The sequence below is a fragment of the Pseudonaja textilis genome, chromosome 10, assembly GCF_049901715.1.
Source record: "Pseudonaja textilis isolate UNSWEBS1 chromosome 10, rPseTex1.2, whole genome shotgun sequence".
Classification (NCBI taxonomy): Eukaryota; Metazoa; Chordata; class Lepidosauria; order Squamata; family Elapidae; genus Pseudonaja; species Pseudonaja textilis.
Genome location: NC_141999.1, coordinates 9,714,637 through 9,731,534, shown reverse-complemented (window position 1 = coordinate 9,731,534; position 16,898 = coordinate 9,714,637). Strand labels below are relative to the sequence as shown.

The 16,898-nt window shown below is 39.7% G+C and overlaps 1 protein-coding gene across 2 annotated transcripts in view; it reads right to left on the bottom strand.

Annotated features, from left to right (window-relative positions):
• Positions 1 to 5,359: 5,359 nt before the first annotated feature.
• MACO1 (macoilin 1) overlaps positions 5,360 to 16,898 on the bottom strand; it is a 57,453-nt gene continuing 45,914 nt past the window's right edge. For both annotated transcript variants that reach the window (XM_026702590.2, XM_087939646.1), the window contains exons 8-11: positions 16,188 to 16,370; positions 14,401 to 14,521; positions 10,374 to 10,548; positions 5,360 to 7,445 (exon numbers count right to left, since the gene is read on the bottom strand). In XM_026702590.2, the coding sequence (XP_026558375.1) occupies positions 7,243 to 7,445; positions 10,374 to 10,548; positions 14,401 to 14,521; positions 16,188 to 16,370 (682 nt within the window). In that variant the 3' untranslated portion in view covers positions 5,360 to 7,242. The remainder of the gene's footprint in view (positions 7,446 to 10,373; positions 10,549 to 14,400; positions 14,522 to 16,187; positions 16,371 to 16,898) is intronic.

The window sequence follows — 16,898 nt, the reverse complement described above, 5'->3', positions numbered from 1 at the left end:
CCTGAGCTTCTAATCAGGCCAATATCTTGCCTCAGTGTTCATGCATCAAAGCTATATCCAGATTGGATGCATATGGATTCTCTCTCTATGTGTTTCTGCTCAGCGCTTGTGCTTCTCTTTGTTTATGAGTGCCTAGGAAAATCTATATATAATATTTGTAGCTCAGGGTTGAACGGTGGGATCCTTGATGTTCTCTGAGCTTGTTAGGTTTTTTTTATGAAGTTACATGACTGGGTAAATTCATCAGTGTATTGCAGTGATGGATAACCTTTCCGTGCCCAAAGCACACATGCGCACTAGCAAAATGCAATACGTGTGTGTCCCCTGCACATGCACCCTTTCCCCCAGCACATGCCCCTTCCCCATGCATGCATGGCAGAGGTCCAAACACCAGCTGGTCAGCAGGAGGCGCATGAGCACATGCGTAGCTCTGGCACGCATGCCATCAGTTCACCATCACGGGCGTATTGCATCAATGCTCTGATGATGTTACCTGGTTTGGTTAATGAAATGACTGGCAAGAAAACCACCAAGCCCATTGAGGACTAAGGACCCTCTAGTTGTTTTCATCTTCCTCCTCTTCCTTCTCCCCTCCGCAAACCCCACTCCCTTCTACCACTGATGACGTTGCCAAGTTTGGTAATGAAATGTCTGCAAGAAAACCACCAAGTTCAGAGAACATCAAGGCTCCCACAAGGCCACAAAAGCTCCACTTCGAATCATATGACTGGGGGATGGGACTTAAAAGGAAGCTGCTGTACCATCAAAGCTATTGCCCACGTCTGTCTCCTATTATACTGGTCTACAAATTTTGGGGAATTATTGAGCTCCGAGGTAAAATGTATTAATTTTACATATTTTGATTAGATGAATTAGAAAACAGGTGATAAAGATACTGGTTGGCTAAAGTTTTCAAAAATATTTCATAATAAAGATTTATACCCTGGTGGCATGTTTGCCTGCAAGGGAGGTAGGTGTCTAATGATCACGATAACTCTCAACAAATGGTAAACAATGAAAATAGTACCACATGGAAGTCTATAATTTATCTTCCCTTTGAGAACAGCAAGGCAGATGACTATGAAAAACACTATGGAAAATTTGCTTGGGTCCTATAAAGCACTTGGTGCAAACATGTCACTGAAAATTCACTTCTTACACTCATATTATAGAGTATTTCCCTTTGACCTGTGGGGCAGTGAGTGATGCGCATGGGGAGAGATTCCACAGGCATGGAGAAAACGTACCAAGGGAATTGGAGTCTGTCCACGCTTGCTGATTATTGCTGGAATCTCCCCAGGGATGATCCTACTGCCGTTCACAAGAGAAAAGCCAAAAAGTGCAGTTTAAATATTGAGTACAGATGGAACTTTATTGATTAATCTGATGTTAGAGCTTGTCAGTTTTTCATGCAAAACTCATGAAAATATCACATGAAAAACCAATACATGACTGGAAAGTTTTGTTATTGGTATCAATAAAAAGATAAGTTTGTAATGATTGGTGTGGCACCATTCTCATTGCTATATCACATTTTGCAGAAAAGTTATGGAGCACAATCACACATACCCCTGGAAAGTTTGAATTATTTTGATGCAATTTTGACCTGAAGCTGTATCTTGGAAACTGGAGCCAATTAATACTCAGAACTTAATTTTTCTTTATTAGTGACCCAACTCTGGTAAAATTCAGCTATTTTCATTTCTGAAGCTTTCTCCTTGTAGACCAATGTAAACGATACCCTGAGGAATATTTGCTGGAATTCTTCTTTACAACTTCTGATTCAGTTTGGCTTACCGTATCATCAAACCTGGTGTTTTGCTTCTCATCCCACATCCAATATTTGCCAGCTTTTACAAGGTTATCTTGCTGACATAAACACAATCCCAAGCTCCTTTACACAATTTATTTCCAAATATTCTGTTATTTTTTCGATGAAAGAATGAAAAACAACACGTAGGGAAAGTATGAAAGAAGACTGATGTTATGTATTTCTAATTCATAGGTCAAAACCATCGCAGAACATGGAAGATGTATTAAAAACATCCAAAACCACAAATCATCCATACTGTTTTTATTTAATTTATTCTCTTTAGCAGTGAATATCTTGGGAAGCAACCTGACTTCAAGCACCATAGAACCGGGAGAGGGAAATGGCACTCCCATTGATCTGCCAGTAATGGAAAACACACCGATTAACGTTTTCTATCTGCCTCCCTTGCCAATAAGGAACATTAACTGAATTATTAAACCTCATCTTTTTGATAATGCCGTCCTTCTCCTCAGTGCAAGGAGGCTGTTAAAACCAGGAAATGAAAAGACATCCTTGTCTGTCCTTGTTGTTAAGGCTGGCGCATGGAAACACACGTCAAAGGACCATATTACTTTCAGTTGTTTTAAGGCAGTTGCTGAGGGGGTTTCTTTGATTAGTATGTTCAATCCGTTTTCGGTGGTCTGATAATACTCTAACCCTCCAGCCTGACTCAGGCCATTTCACAAGAAGTGATTTACAGCGTCTTGTAGCATGACCATGTCATTACTGAACGGACCTCAAGCCTGTCCTTATTAGCAATGATGGTTAGAAACTAGAAAATGCTCTAAGTCGTTAGATGGAAAATGAGCAAGGTGAGCAAAAGGGGTCATTTCACACCAACATCTTCCTAAGTCCTATAGTGAAGAATCAGAATAAGAGTGTTGGAAAGGACCTTAGAGGTCTTCTAGTCCAGCCCCGTTTAAGGAGGAAACCCTATAGACAAATGGTTGTCCAATCTCTTCTTAAAAACCCCCAGTGTTGGAGTACCCACAACAAGTCATTCCAGTGATTTAATTGTTCTGTCAGGAAATTCCTCCTTATTTCTAGGTTAGTTCTCTCCCTGATTCATTTCCATCCACTGCTTCTTGTTGTGTTCCTGTCAGGACAATTGATTCAATTTGAGATTCTCTGGTTTGCAAAGTCCTACATTTGTTTGTACTGGTTTCATGTTCTCAGCATTTTCCTGGAGTCTCTCTAGTAGAAATCCACCTCTTTTCCCCTCTCCCATATTCTAATAGCTATGATCCAGCAACTGCTATTATTTGGGGAAGGACTCTTCACAGCTCTGAAATTTTAAAAAGACTCATATTTTCGACATATAGAATTCTGCATCCTAGGAAAAGCACACATAAAGGCGGCAGACCAGGAATAACAGGTTTTTTTTTACAAAGCCAAAAACAGCCCAGCAAGGGGAAGAAAAGCTCAGCTAGGAAAGATCTGTGTTTCAAGTCAATGAGTTGCATCTGACTTTACCACCTTTTCCCCCCTCGGTTGTTAAGTGAATCACCACTTTCATTAAGAGAATTACAAGATTGTTAATCGAACCTAGCCTTTCCCCTTGACTGTGTTTACTGGAAGCTGGATGGGAAGTTGTAAGTGGTGATTGTGTGAACCTGGGATGGTGCAACCATCATAAATACATGCTGGTTGCCAAGTGCCTGAATATTGATTGTGACACTGCAAACCTCACGAGGGTGTGGACTGCTTGTTACTTTTTGCTTATCACCTTTGTAATTTCTAACTGTTGTTAAATGAAATTTTGTAAGTCACGTACTACTTGTATGCTGCTGAGAGTCATTTTCTTGTGAGACAGGCAGCTATACAAATATAATGAATGAATATAATGAATGAATTATTCACTGTGAATAAACTAACCTTATCAGAGATAACGTTTCTTTTTTCTCTGGTATATTTTACTTCCACTGGGCCTGTACTTACAAGGAGATCAAGGCAAGAATTATGCAAGAATTTCTTTACAAGGTTTTTGAAAAATGTTGAGTAGCCAAGAGGTACCATGTCTTGAAAACCAAGCTATAAAATAATGCTTCACTTAAAACTGGATGGGAAATTCAGAAATAAAAGAAGCCATTTTTCCTTTCTGCTGCTTTGAATTTGGTGACCTGGCTCCTGCACAGTCTTATTAAAGATGATTTGCTGAAACATGGTAGTTTGTTGAATCTGTACAATAGTTAAGATAAAAATTGTGGCTTTTGCAAATCCATAATAGCTGGTTTTGTATAACAAGCATTATTAGCCCCAAGCAAAGTGCATCATGACTGTAAAAGATGTCCAGGCCAGACTACAATTGTAAGCTCTACAATTTTTCTTCCACTCTGAGGTCTGAAATGCGGGTGAAAGAGCCAAAGTTCCCACCCTTTGAAAGTAATTTATTATTCAGCCTTTTGCTTAAATTATTAGACAGGATTTTGAAGAGGTTGCAGGAAGAAAACTCTTCATTTTTTAAAAAGTCAGCTCTGCAATCCTTTAGAGATAAAAGGACTTAAAAGGAATTTGGGGACACATAATTAATAGCAAAAGGAAAAAGTGACAGGAATATTCCTTTAATAAATTTAGAGAGTTTATACCCGAAATGACATTATCAATCCATTATAAGCCAAGTTTATTTTCATCCAACACCTTTTTCTCCTACTTTTCCAATAATAAGCATCTCAGAAAATTAGACCTGATGAGCCAATTTGAAGAGATTCTCCTCATTTTGTTTAAATCAGAGTACTTACCTGCGGATGAAAGAACAGCTAAATCTAGGTTTCTACTAAAGAGACTCTGTTTAGTTTTAACTCTGTAAATAAATGGCATGGATCACTTTTTACTCCAATTTGAAATTCTGATGGGAGCAACAGGACACAAAACTGCATTGCACTTTGATCCCAATCAAGAAGGGGGAAACCTGAAACCCCAGGATCACATATGGCTTCCAATCCCATTTTAGGTCACACACAAATCAGATGATTTTAAATCAAGGAATGTCCGAAATCGCTTGTGTTAGCCAAAACATTGACTTAATATTAAGAGGCGCCAAACTTAAAACTTTGAATCTACCCCAGAAAATAGCATCAGCCCTTAGGCATATATACTGCTTCATGGTGCTTTATAGCCCCCTCGAAGTGGTTTACAGAGTCAGCATATTGCTCCAAACAATCTGGGCCCTCATTTTACTGACTTCAGAAGAATGGAAGGCGGAGTCAGCCTTGAGTCGATCAGGATAGAACTCCTGGCAGTGGGCAGAGTCAGCCTGGAATACTTCATTCTAAGCACACTGCACCATCACGGCTCCTTGCCTATGGGTGTTACCTGGATCCACCTTGCATGATCACTCTTCCCACTGCACCCTCCCCCCAAAATTTTAAGTGTAGTTCTCTGTGATCTAAGATGACATCACCTGAGCACATGTTGGCTTGGGAATTCTGGAAGTCTTAAAAGTTGTCAAAGGTTGGGGAATACTATGCTAGAAGTATTTTTAATCTATATCTGATCAATCAGAAGAAACTGGGCCACTTAAACAAACAACCCCCCTCAAAAAAAGACTTATCTGCAAGAAAATGTTTATTTTTATATTTTTTTTGTAAACCCCACAGAAAAAAAAGGAATGCAGCCAAGACCAAGTATTTCAACAGAAAGAGTGCCCAAAAGGACAGTCAAGAAAAATAAAACAATAAAAAATAAAAATAAAAAAATGGGGGAACCTCAACACAAAAAAGTCAATGACAAGAGTTCATGTTTTGCACAAAGATGAAAACCAATGACATTTCTGAGTAACACTTTCATGGTGACAATTACACAAGGTGATTCCCAAAAGCAAAATGACAGCAACATGCACGCCTGGCTAAAGCTAGGATTTTTTTTTTTAATCTGAAAAAGAATCTGATTTAAAATGATGGACCAATAATACTCATATTTTATTGACTTGCTTGTCCTACTTAATTTGTTTAAACAAGGCATACCTGCCAATTATGAAACTTTAAAAAGTGTTTTAAAGAAGAACTTTGTCCTTCCAGAGTCCACTGCATGTTTGCAAAGTCATAATGAATTTGTTTCTCTTTTTAATAATTTTGCTAGTTACTAATACAATTTTGAATCCCTGCCCCACTGCCCCTCCCACCCATACTCAAACCTTAAACACTTCAAAAGTCGCCAGTGCAACACACTTTCCTACCAATGCACAATATACATTTAAACTGAAATCTTTGTGCAATTTTGAGTTTCTTTTTTAAAAAATTCTTTAAAAAAACAAAAAAACAAACCTCCTTGGCACAATAGCTGAGATTTTATCCCAGCCTCTTTGAAATGAAACTGTCAAACTCAGAATGATAGAAAGCGTAATTGAAATTTGACTTTTTTTAAACAAAAACAAAGCAAACCAAAACATCCAAGCTGCCCGTTTTATGCACCAGTCGGACAGTCTCTGGAATACCCTATGTTGCACCACTCTGCTTTTACTACAATACTCCGTTACGATTCAGCTACAGCATATCCTCATCATCGGAAACACTGCTGGAATTGGTACCCAACAATGAACAAAAAAAGAGATGTAACCACAGATGACATCCAAATCATATTGGTGACCTGCAGTAGACTCTGTAAAACGAGCTTTATTTTTTTTAGCCTACTAAAATGGGAGTAGGGGAAGAGAGATAATTCTTAAATTATCAAATTTCCTCTTAGCATGTCTTAGTTTCTCAAGGTCCTGCTAACATTAGCATCTTTCAAGCCATTAACCTTCCTGAAGGGAACCAATTCACACAGTTACCAAGAACACGTTATCATCGTGTGTTTACTGTCTTCCTTCGAGAAAACGATGTCCTCATTTGGTCCTTAGTGGAGTAAGCGAACTGATCTCTGGGACAGGCTTCCTTCCATTCAGTCCCTTCTCACCATCCTCTATCAATGCTTTATTTCGTAACAAACCCTTTTGCCATAAAAACAAAAAACAGACTAAAGAACTTCCAGCATTATTCCTGGCCATTTTTAATTTGCTGTTTTGGCTTTAAAAGAAACGGGGAGAGAAAGAAGGGTTTAAAATCAAGTAGAGCTGCTATGTTTTTGTTTTGGTAGTTTCAAGGGGAAACTTTGCAGCAATTCATGTATGCATGGGTGTCTGTGTGAATTCACTTTAACTAAGAAAGAGGAGCGGAATTTGCTGTATGAAAACCAAGAGTTGTGGGTTCTTTTCCCCTTAATCCATTGGCCAAGAAAAAAAAATTGTAAAGTTTTGTGAGTTTTTCTAAAAATTTACAAGAAAAAACTGATGGGCAGTTTGAGTCAAACCTTGGTGTTGGGGCCCCCCCACTTCCCTTTATTTTTATTTTTAAACAAGAAATCAGTACAGTCTCACACTATACAAATTTCATCTTGACTGCAAGAGATTTTTCTGTGTAATGCCTTCGGTGCGACAGGTGGAAAGTTGGCGCTTACTTCTTCAGGGGTTGATAAACTGAGGCATTAGGATCAAGTCCAGAAGGGCTGGTCTCCACAAATTTGGAAGAATAGTGTGGAGAAACTGGGCTCAGCGTGCTGGTGGCTGCAGTGTATGTTATGCTGGGCATGACTGCCATCACTTCCGCTATCTTCTGTTTTAGGTCCTTGATTTCCTGATCTTTCTGAATTATTTGCCCTGCAAAAAGGAAAGAAACAAAAGAATCGCTCAATTAAAGATACAGAAAGACACTCGCTTTAAGACACAGGAGAGGAATAAGCAGAGCTGGAGACGGAGTTAAACACGCTATCAGCTTAGAGTCCTTATGTTGCCACAAATGACCCAAGTCTACTTCTCCTTGAATTCCACCGACCCTTATCTAGTGCCAATTTAGTGCTGACCGTTAGCTGACTGGATTCTTGTGTATAGGCTTGAAATAATAAATCTTCTGCACTGCAACTTAATGTAGGGTCCCAATCCTTTGTGCCTGACAGGAAGGGCTTTTCAGCAGTGCCTATACAGTATAGCCAAAAAGGTCAAGACCAGGCTACAATAGTGTAACTGAAGCTATATCGGCACACACAACACACCAAACAACAAGTGGAGTTGCAACTGTAGCTCCACCTGCACACGAAGCAAACCAACAAAAATGGAGATTCAACTGCACAGTCATCTCTCGGCTTTTTCTTTTAACCACACCTTGTAGAAACCCTACTAGACCAATATATGGTTTTAAAAAACAGTATTATGGTAAAAGTCGTGTTAAGGGAAGGTGGTGTTACAGCATATCAAAGAAAAATAAATAACCAAGTTCAGGGATCTGTACTGGTTATCGCTCAAAAAGACAATTCTTTTGTTAGCTTTGTGCACCCTCTGCTGGATCAAATGGCAGTTCACAGCACCCGACAAAGCTCCAAGGTGAAACTGGGAAGTGGAGACTGATTTTGCAATCAAAGGGGCTCTTTTCTCCCCAGCAATATTTTCGAGGGGGGACAGAGAGAGGTGGACACAGAAAGATTTGCTTCTGCTATCCTGGGAGACCAGTCTGCCTTTTATTTCAATGCTGCACTAACAATCATTCTCTTAAGGTTTGAAAACACAGTAATAGCCACAGTGGAGTTAGAGATTTAAGAACAATTTAGCAACGTATTTTTCTCTTTTCTCAGCATTCCATTGTGCTGAGAACATGAGGAATTCCAGCTGTGCCTGGGCTCTTAATTTCTTAACACTGCATTTTTTTGCAATGTCCACACTTGCAATTGCATTTGCAGATCTAATAAAGTTTAATGAACTGTTTTCTAGCACTGCTTGCTGTTATCTTCGGAAAGCCAAACCCCCCCCCGCCAACAACAAACAAACTCCGCAAGCTTCTTTTTCTGACCCATGCGTGCACTTTCTTCCCCATCTCACACCATCATTTCTTTACTGAGCTTATTCAAATAGGCAGGACTGAAATCAGAATAACAGAGTTGGAAGGGACCTTGGAGGTCTTCTAGCCCAACCTCTGCTCAGGCAGGAAGCCGTATATATACCATTTCAGATAAAGGGTTGTCTAATCTCCTCTTAAAAACTTCCAAAGTTATAGCATTCATGACTTCAAAACTGATTTGTCTCACTGTCAGGAAATTTCTCCTTAGTCCTAGGTTGCTTCTCTCCTTCATTAGCTTCCATCCATTGCTTCTTGTCCTGCCTTCAGGTGCTTTGGAGAATAGGTTTACTGCCTTCTCTTGAGAATCCCTGACCCTCTTTTCCTGTTTTCAGGGCCTGTACTTTGATTTAAACAAAACAATAGCAGAAAACCTCCACTTTCTCCACTTAACTGCTTCAAAGTAAGGGAGAGAAAACTGTGCTATCCAATTATTATTTTGCAATTGAGTTTTGGCTATATAGTGTTGGAGACTATGAAGGGCTACAGAAATGGATTAGGAGGGAGCTGTCTTTGGTTATACTGTTGCTTTTTATTTATAACAAGGATTGCTTAATTTGATTAAGATTATCTGGCCATCTCATTTCCCTTCAGAAAAAGAACTGACATTGTTGGAGAAACAAAAAAAAAAGTAGTTTTGACTTTGGGATTTTCTGAGTAGGTAAGTCTATTGTTTTAGAAATGACTAAAGTACTAGGTATGTAAAAGTAAAAGTTAAAAAAGTTGAGGTTGTATCTTTTTTCTTCCCCGCCCCACTCCACCCTTTTTTCCTGTTTATTCCCTTTCCCATTTCCCTACTGTCTTTCTTTTCATTTGTTTTTCATAGTATGAAAATGTGGCCATTCTTTTTCTTTAAAAAGTAAAGAACCAACTTCTGAACCAACTGGCCATATGCTCTACCCAGTTCAGAACTTCAGTTAAAAGTTCTTAGGATTATGGTGGACTTTTATAATGGAAGTTAATTAGCCAGTGAATTATTGTCAGTTTCACCTAAACTCTCTACATCAGCACTGGACAGCTATTGAGGCTTGTGAACAGAAAAATGCCACATGATGAGAGAGAGTTCCCCTTGAGCCAAACTCTCAGAAAAACATTAAACAGAGCAAAAATACTTTTAAGCAGATGGGAGATAAATGGTCAGGTCAGAAAAGATTGCTCTGAGGGTTCATTTCAAAGTTACTTTCAGCAACCAAGAGCCTAAGGGCCATAAGTGCAAGGACTTTTCCTTGCCAGTTTTTCCCAATGAAAACTTTCCAGAAATGGGTTTGAAAACTTTCCAGAAAGGTGATATTCAAAGCTGTGAAGCTCCCACAAGGATTACAGCAGGGGTGGGATGCAAATATTTTTACTACTGGTTCTGTGGGCGTGGCTAGGTGGCCATGTGACTAGGGGGGGGCACGGCTTTCTCTTATTTGGACTACAGGCAGTCCTCGTTTAGCGGCTAACTTGTTTAGCAACCATACACACAATTATGATGGCGATGAAAATTATTGCATTTATGACCTTCGCACGAAAAGCAAAGGAAAGCAAAACGAAGATTGTAAGCACACTCATGGTTTCCCTTTGCAATTGCTTCGCTTAATGACTTGCCGGTCCCAATTGTGGTCACTAAATGAGGACTACCTGAACTTTGGGTTCTTACAATGCATCAAAGGCACCCCGAGATTTGCTACCCGTCAAGCCCAGGGGCCCCCACTTACCTTGAGCTATTTCCAGCTGTCTTTTGGCATCTCCTAATGCAGAGAAGAGGTCCAGTTTGATCCTTGTCTCTGCGCTCAGGCTGTTCTCTAGGTGCTGCGTCTTATCCTGCATGGCTGAAAGGGCCGACATTAATACCTCTGTGTCCTTTTCATTCTCTTTGTATTTCCGCCATTCCTTTCAAAGGAATTAAAGCAGGATCGTTACAAGCGCAGCCACTATTATGAGATACAAGGGGGAGTAAAAACAAGGGGGTGGTGGAAGCGGGGCAGAAACTAGGGCAAACACGTGGCTCTGGGCACTTGGAAATACCCTCTAACTTGCATGTTATTCGTTATAATCAGCTAAATCCTGAAAAGGTTAATCAGGGCTACAGACTAGATTAGAAAAGGTAAACAAAAATTTGTTGTGAGGTTTATTCGTACAATTTTGTATTTTTTTTTTACTTTTGTATTTGTACATTTTAATCTTTTGTATTTAACGAAGTTTTTTTTTTAAAAAAGTAAACAAAATCTTGGAAAACCACCTTTCTATCATCGCCAAAAACTTCTGTGGAGTCACCAAGAGTCCAGCTGTACAAACACATTCACATTTAAGCCATGTTTGAACACCAAAGTAGTTCATATGGATTGGAAATGGAAATGTTTAGCTGTCGCTAGACAACTTCTTGGGTCATCCTTTCAGATATATTTCGTTACCCAAACCCACTACTGCCTTCCTGCCATCCGCGGCAGTCAGGGAATCCCCACTGACTTTTCTCCTGCTGGCTTCCCCAGTGACTTTGGGGAAGCTGTCAGGAAATGTTGTAAGTGAGGATCATGTCACCGCTGCAGCGTGGCAGCAACGCTGAAGGACAACAACATGGCAATGCCAAAAGGGCAAGAGCACTCCAAAATGTCATTCCCATGGGAGTAAATGGATTCCCAGTATTCTGTGCATTGGAGGTACCATGGATGAAATAGTTTTGCCTCATGATGTACCATTTCGCCCAGTTAAAGGTTACAGGTAGCCCTCGACTTACAACAGCTCATTTAGTGACCATTCAAAGTGACAACAGTACTGAAAAAAGTGACTTATGGCCATTTTCACATGACCGTTGCAGCATCCCCACGGTCATGTGATTTACATTCCGATGCTTGACAACTGACTCGCATTTATGATGGTTGCAGTGTCCTGGGGTCATGCAATCAACTTTTGCAACCTTCTGACAAGCAAAGCCAACGAGGAAGCCAATTCATTTGACAACCATGTTACTAATTTAACAAGTACACGATTCACTTAACAAATGTGGCAAGAAAAATGGAGCAAAACTCACTTAACACATTTTTTACTTAGCAACATAAATTTTGGGCTCAGTTGTGGTCGTACGTTGAGGACTACCTGTATAGTACAAATAATAACAACAAATAATTCCCTCAACACTGTCAAACTACTTACTAAGTCTGCATTACTATTACTCCTCCCTTCCTTCCTTTCACCCATCTCCTCATACTTATGACTGCATGACTGTAACCTTGTTGACTGTATCCTTATGATTTATATGGACTGTTTCCTAGTATGATTTGATCGCTTAGTGTACCCTATGACTATCATTAATTGTTGTACCTGATGATTCTTAACTCTTGATGGATGTACCTTTTCTTTTATGTACACTGAGAGCATTTGCACCAAGACAAATTCCTTGTGTGTCCAATCACACTTGGCCAATAAATAAAGAATTATAGTCTATTCTAGTGACATAAGCGTCTTAGTAGTATGTACATATTATTTCTTTGCCAAGAGCTTTGAAAAGATTGTGATATATTCCTCTAAGTACCACTGAATGTTGAATGCCACATTCTTAATGTTGAGTGCAATGTTGAAACACCACAGGTTGGCTTTGGGGAGGGGAGACATATTATTAGATGGGGTGTATAGGATAATAATTATCCTACAGTTGACAAGGCACACATTGATTTGTTGTTGCTCAGGCTTCAAGTTAAAGTAAAAGCATAAATGTCCTGCTCATTCACACGCCATTCTTGTCATTTGCAGTTGACATCTAGAATGTCTCTGAGAAGCCTACATGGTGGAGATAAGCAGAATGCATATTTCCCCCAAAATATTATTCCAATAAATTCTACAGTTAGCATATAAGCCTGGTTGGTAACCCTATTCTCCAGAAATGTCTTTAATCTCATCTTAAAATAATTCGTGACAATAGCTATAGTGACTTCCTTCCTATACTGACCCTTGGTTTGCTTAGCTAATTTGACTAGTTCAACTATAGGACATACAGAGATCTTTCAAAAAGTGAAGATATTTCATTGGAAATTCACAGGATGTTAAATTCTCAACAAAAAAACAAAGGATATTTAAAACAGTTGTAGATTCTCCCCACCCCTGTTCTATTTAAACTGAAGGCTCTGAACAAAGTGTTTTTTTCTTAAATAAGTGGGCAAATAAATGCAATGATTAGTTGTTCAAGTACACTTGATAGCTGCCTTTTCTAGTGTCCTCCAGATCTGCTAGACAGCTTTCAGTCCCCAATTGCTCTCCCATAGACTGTTTTTGCACTGTGCTTGCCTAGTTCTTACAACAAAGCTATTAGTGCAAGATGCCATTAAGGGATTTGGTTTCTCAGTCAGCTGGTCACAAATCCCGATGCTGATTTGAGCTGAGGGGGAATGAATGGCCTAAGGTCACCCAGCCAGCTTCTGTTCCTAAAGGGGGACCGAAATCTGGCTCTCCCTCCTCCTTAACTTTTACACCTTGCTCCCTTTGTTTTCACAGCCCTTAGGAAATAAGGTAAATTGCTAACCTTCCCTCCCCATTCTCCCCTGGAAATGCTGCCCCATCAAAAATGTGTGTCATGCCCCTGGTGGAGACTGACTCTAAGGGAGTGGAGGTGTGGCTCCAGAGGTTGTGGAGGAGGCTGGGGAAGGGCAGAGGCCGGCTGAGCAGCCAGAGGAGGACCCAGGCCCATCCCCTCTCCATTCTAGGGCACTGCAGGGAGGAGAGGATAAGGGAGAGATGTGGTTTTCTTGGAAGGAGAGGGCCTTGATCCTCTTCAGGAGCTGCAGGTGTCACAACTGAATAAGAGTTTGGACCTGCGTACTGGCAAACACTGGAAACAAAGCGTGTAAATATCTCTAGTTTATAGTTCCTCTCTGAGTTTGGCGTCCTTCCCACTGTGTGTTATCTGTGGACGTCCTCCAGCCCTTATCTTGCCTGGTTTGTGTTGCTTTTTTCCTCCTTCTTGTAACTGTTTGTGTGGGAGATTTTTTGTCTTCCCTCAAAGATATTCGGAGCTTGGAAGCAAAGTGAAGGAATAAAAGGGGCTTCACCTGTTCTCTGTGACCGTGTTTGTTTTGTATCCCATCCTGGGTTATCACAATGTGAAACTGCTATAAGGCTTGTAAACAATGGGTTCCAGACTCTGAAAAGGTTTCTAGAAGTTTATTTTTTTCTTAAGCCCAGTTTACACATTTTCCTGCAATTATGGTGTCAATTTGATTATGGTCTTCATTCCTTTTGCACTCACCAAGGTATCTACTTAGGCAGGATTCACACATTATATAATACGCCAGGATGTAGCACATTTTGTGAACATGGCTTTAGTTTTGGAATATACATCAAGAAAACTTTTTGGACTGGATTAATTTTGAAATTAATTTTGAACTTTAAGGAAATACGTTAGAACTCATTTGTAGATTGTTATTACCCAAACAGGGATGTGTAGGTTAAGAAATGCTTCTCAGTAAGTAAATATTCTTGCTGGAAAAGGCATGGAAAAGAAGCTCTCAGGTTCCGACACTCTTCCCCAAACTGGCACCTTGGAAGTGTGTTAACACGATAGCTTCCATCATTCCCACCATTACCAATCTATGTGTGATGGAATTGTAGCTTCTCAAGCTGATTTAGAGTAAGAAAAGAGTAAAATCCTGGTGTATCTTTCGAATCTTGCAAACCTTTTCATAATTTGAAAGATAACCCTAGAATATTGGCTGAGAGACAGAATCACAGAATAGTTTGTTACTTTCTCCTTACCTGAACTTTCATTTCTAGATCTCGTATCTGATCTTCTTTCACCTTTATATCAATAGTTAGCTTTTTGCACTCTGTCTCCAGGTCTCGGATGCGATTTCGTAATGTCTCAGTGCATTCTCCTCTAGCAAACAAAATAAGGGGAAAGAGAGAAGAGGGTAAACTTTCAGTCTGGGTTTCCGCTAATTTCATGAACGTATTAAAATAGCAAGATGTGTGGAAAGAAGGATGCAATTGTATGGGCTCTTTTTATAAAACCGCTGAATAGCAGTTCAAAAGAAAACATAATTTGTGAACCATATAATCCTCTGTTAGGTTTGCAGCTGTAGGCTTCTAAAATGAGGTTTTGTTTCCTAAAAAAATCAGAAACTGCTCCTTGAGCAACAGGAGAAGGGGAACTTTTACATGTATTTACCCGATATTTGTAATCTTCCCTTCTCAGTTTAGTATCTGGGATAGAAAATGCTACAACGAAGACTCTAAATGTGCACATACATTTTTAGTCATATTTAATACTTCACCAGTGGCTGAAAAACGTTGGCATCAGGTAAGTTCAGATTAAATCTTTTGGATACCCTCTCTGGATTCATTCATCCTGCCACTGATTAGAGAGTAAGTTTATAGGCTCTTGTATATGGTAATGAGGCATGTTCTGGACTGTTAAACTTCAGGCTCTATAGGGGAAGGACTTCGCATGTTTCGATGAGAACAACATGCTCTGAGCACACAAAGGACTAACTTGTCAGGTCATACTAGCTGAGTTTTACAGGTAATCCTCAACTTATGACCAGTCACTTATCAACAGACTGAAGTTCAGACAAAGCTCTCCCAAATCTTATGGCCCAGTTTCAAAGTTCTAACAGCATCCCTCACTATCGTAGCGTGACTGCATTTTGGACACTTGGCACTGACATTCATTTATGGTCCCGCAGTCATGTGATTGATTTGTGATTTTTTTTTTTTGCCAGAAACTGGTGTTTACTTCTGGTTTCTGCCAAAAACCAGCCCATAGAGAACAACAGATTCACTTAATGAGGGGTGCCATATAACTCCCATAATCATCTTGGTCTGGTCACATGGTGTCATGTATGAACATAATTGCCAGGCTCAATTATGATCATAGGTTGAAACCACCTGTACTATTTTATTCATACAAAGAAGTTTTGTTGTCTCGGTAGAGAAACCCCCACCCCCGCCCAATACATACAGCCTGAAATGCTATAAGCCAGAATGTTATTTTCTTGGAGTATCATTTTTATATTATGGCATAAACATTTGTACACATCATATATCAAATACAAATGAATTGCACGAAACAGCACAAAGCCTTGCTCCTATATTACGTAATTGATGGCTTCCTTTAAAAAAAGATAATCAAATTATTGTAAATGGTGAATAAAGGCAAATATGATCAAGGAATTTACAACACAATCAGAAACACAATCATCAATTTTCCAACTGCTTAGGTTTTTTTCCTGAACTCATATATAACTGGCTAATCTGATCACGACAGGCATGCCTTGAGCGCTCAAAATATTAATTGGAGAAAGATGGGAGTATTTCTCACCATTATTGTTCTAGCAAATGTTTGACCAATCATTCACTCTTTTTTTCACCATTCTTTCCTTCCAAATCTTTGGGTCTAGAGCAGGGGTTCCCAATCTTGGCAACTTTAAGACGCGTGGACTTCAACTCCCAGAATTCCCCAGCAGTTGAAGTCCACGTGTCTTAAAGTTGCGAAGTTTGAACAACGCCGGCCTAGAAGTAAAGAAGCAGCAGGAACCAAGTACCTGGTAGCAGCGGCAAATGCAACAGCCCGAGCAGCTGTTGCTTCCTCCAACTTCTTCCTTTTTTTTTCTTCCAACAGCTGCTTTTCTACAAAGGTCCGTGCTTCTTGCTCTGCTTTTAGCTTTTTCTCCAATTGGCTGATGGTCTGCTTATCTTTCTGTTTCATTTGTACAGCATTATGCAGTCTGAAAAAAAAGGATAAAGCCCGTAACATTTGTGTACGAAACAGGAAGAAAACCAACCAGCTTTGAATGGAAAGGGCTTTATCCCTATGTCTATCTTGAATTACTGACCATTTATAAAGAATCTCAGATAAATTATTTCAACTGATTGAAGTTGAAACTTCCGGGGGTTCTAATGCTGACCTGCATCCCTTTTTCAGAGTTGTTGTTTTTTTAAAGAGAAATTTTACATGATTACATGAATGTGATGCTACGGCTGTGCAAGCATTTCCTCAACACATTCAACGCCAAAATTCATTTTTCAGGAGTTGATTTGGAAGAACTGCCTAACAGTTCAAAGCAAGTCAACAGTGACATCAATGACTTAGAAAGAAAGAGACCAGGTTATCGGCTGTCCAGCTCTAAGCAGAAGCTGGACAGCCGTTTATCAAGCTGTCAGGAAATCTTTGCTTCAGACTTCTGCGCTGCACAGAGGACAGCACCAACGGCTTAAAAGCCCTTTCTCACTATAATACTGTTAGGATATTATTA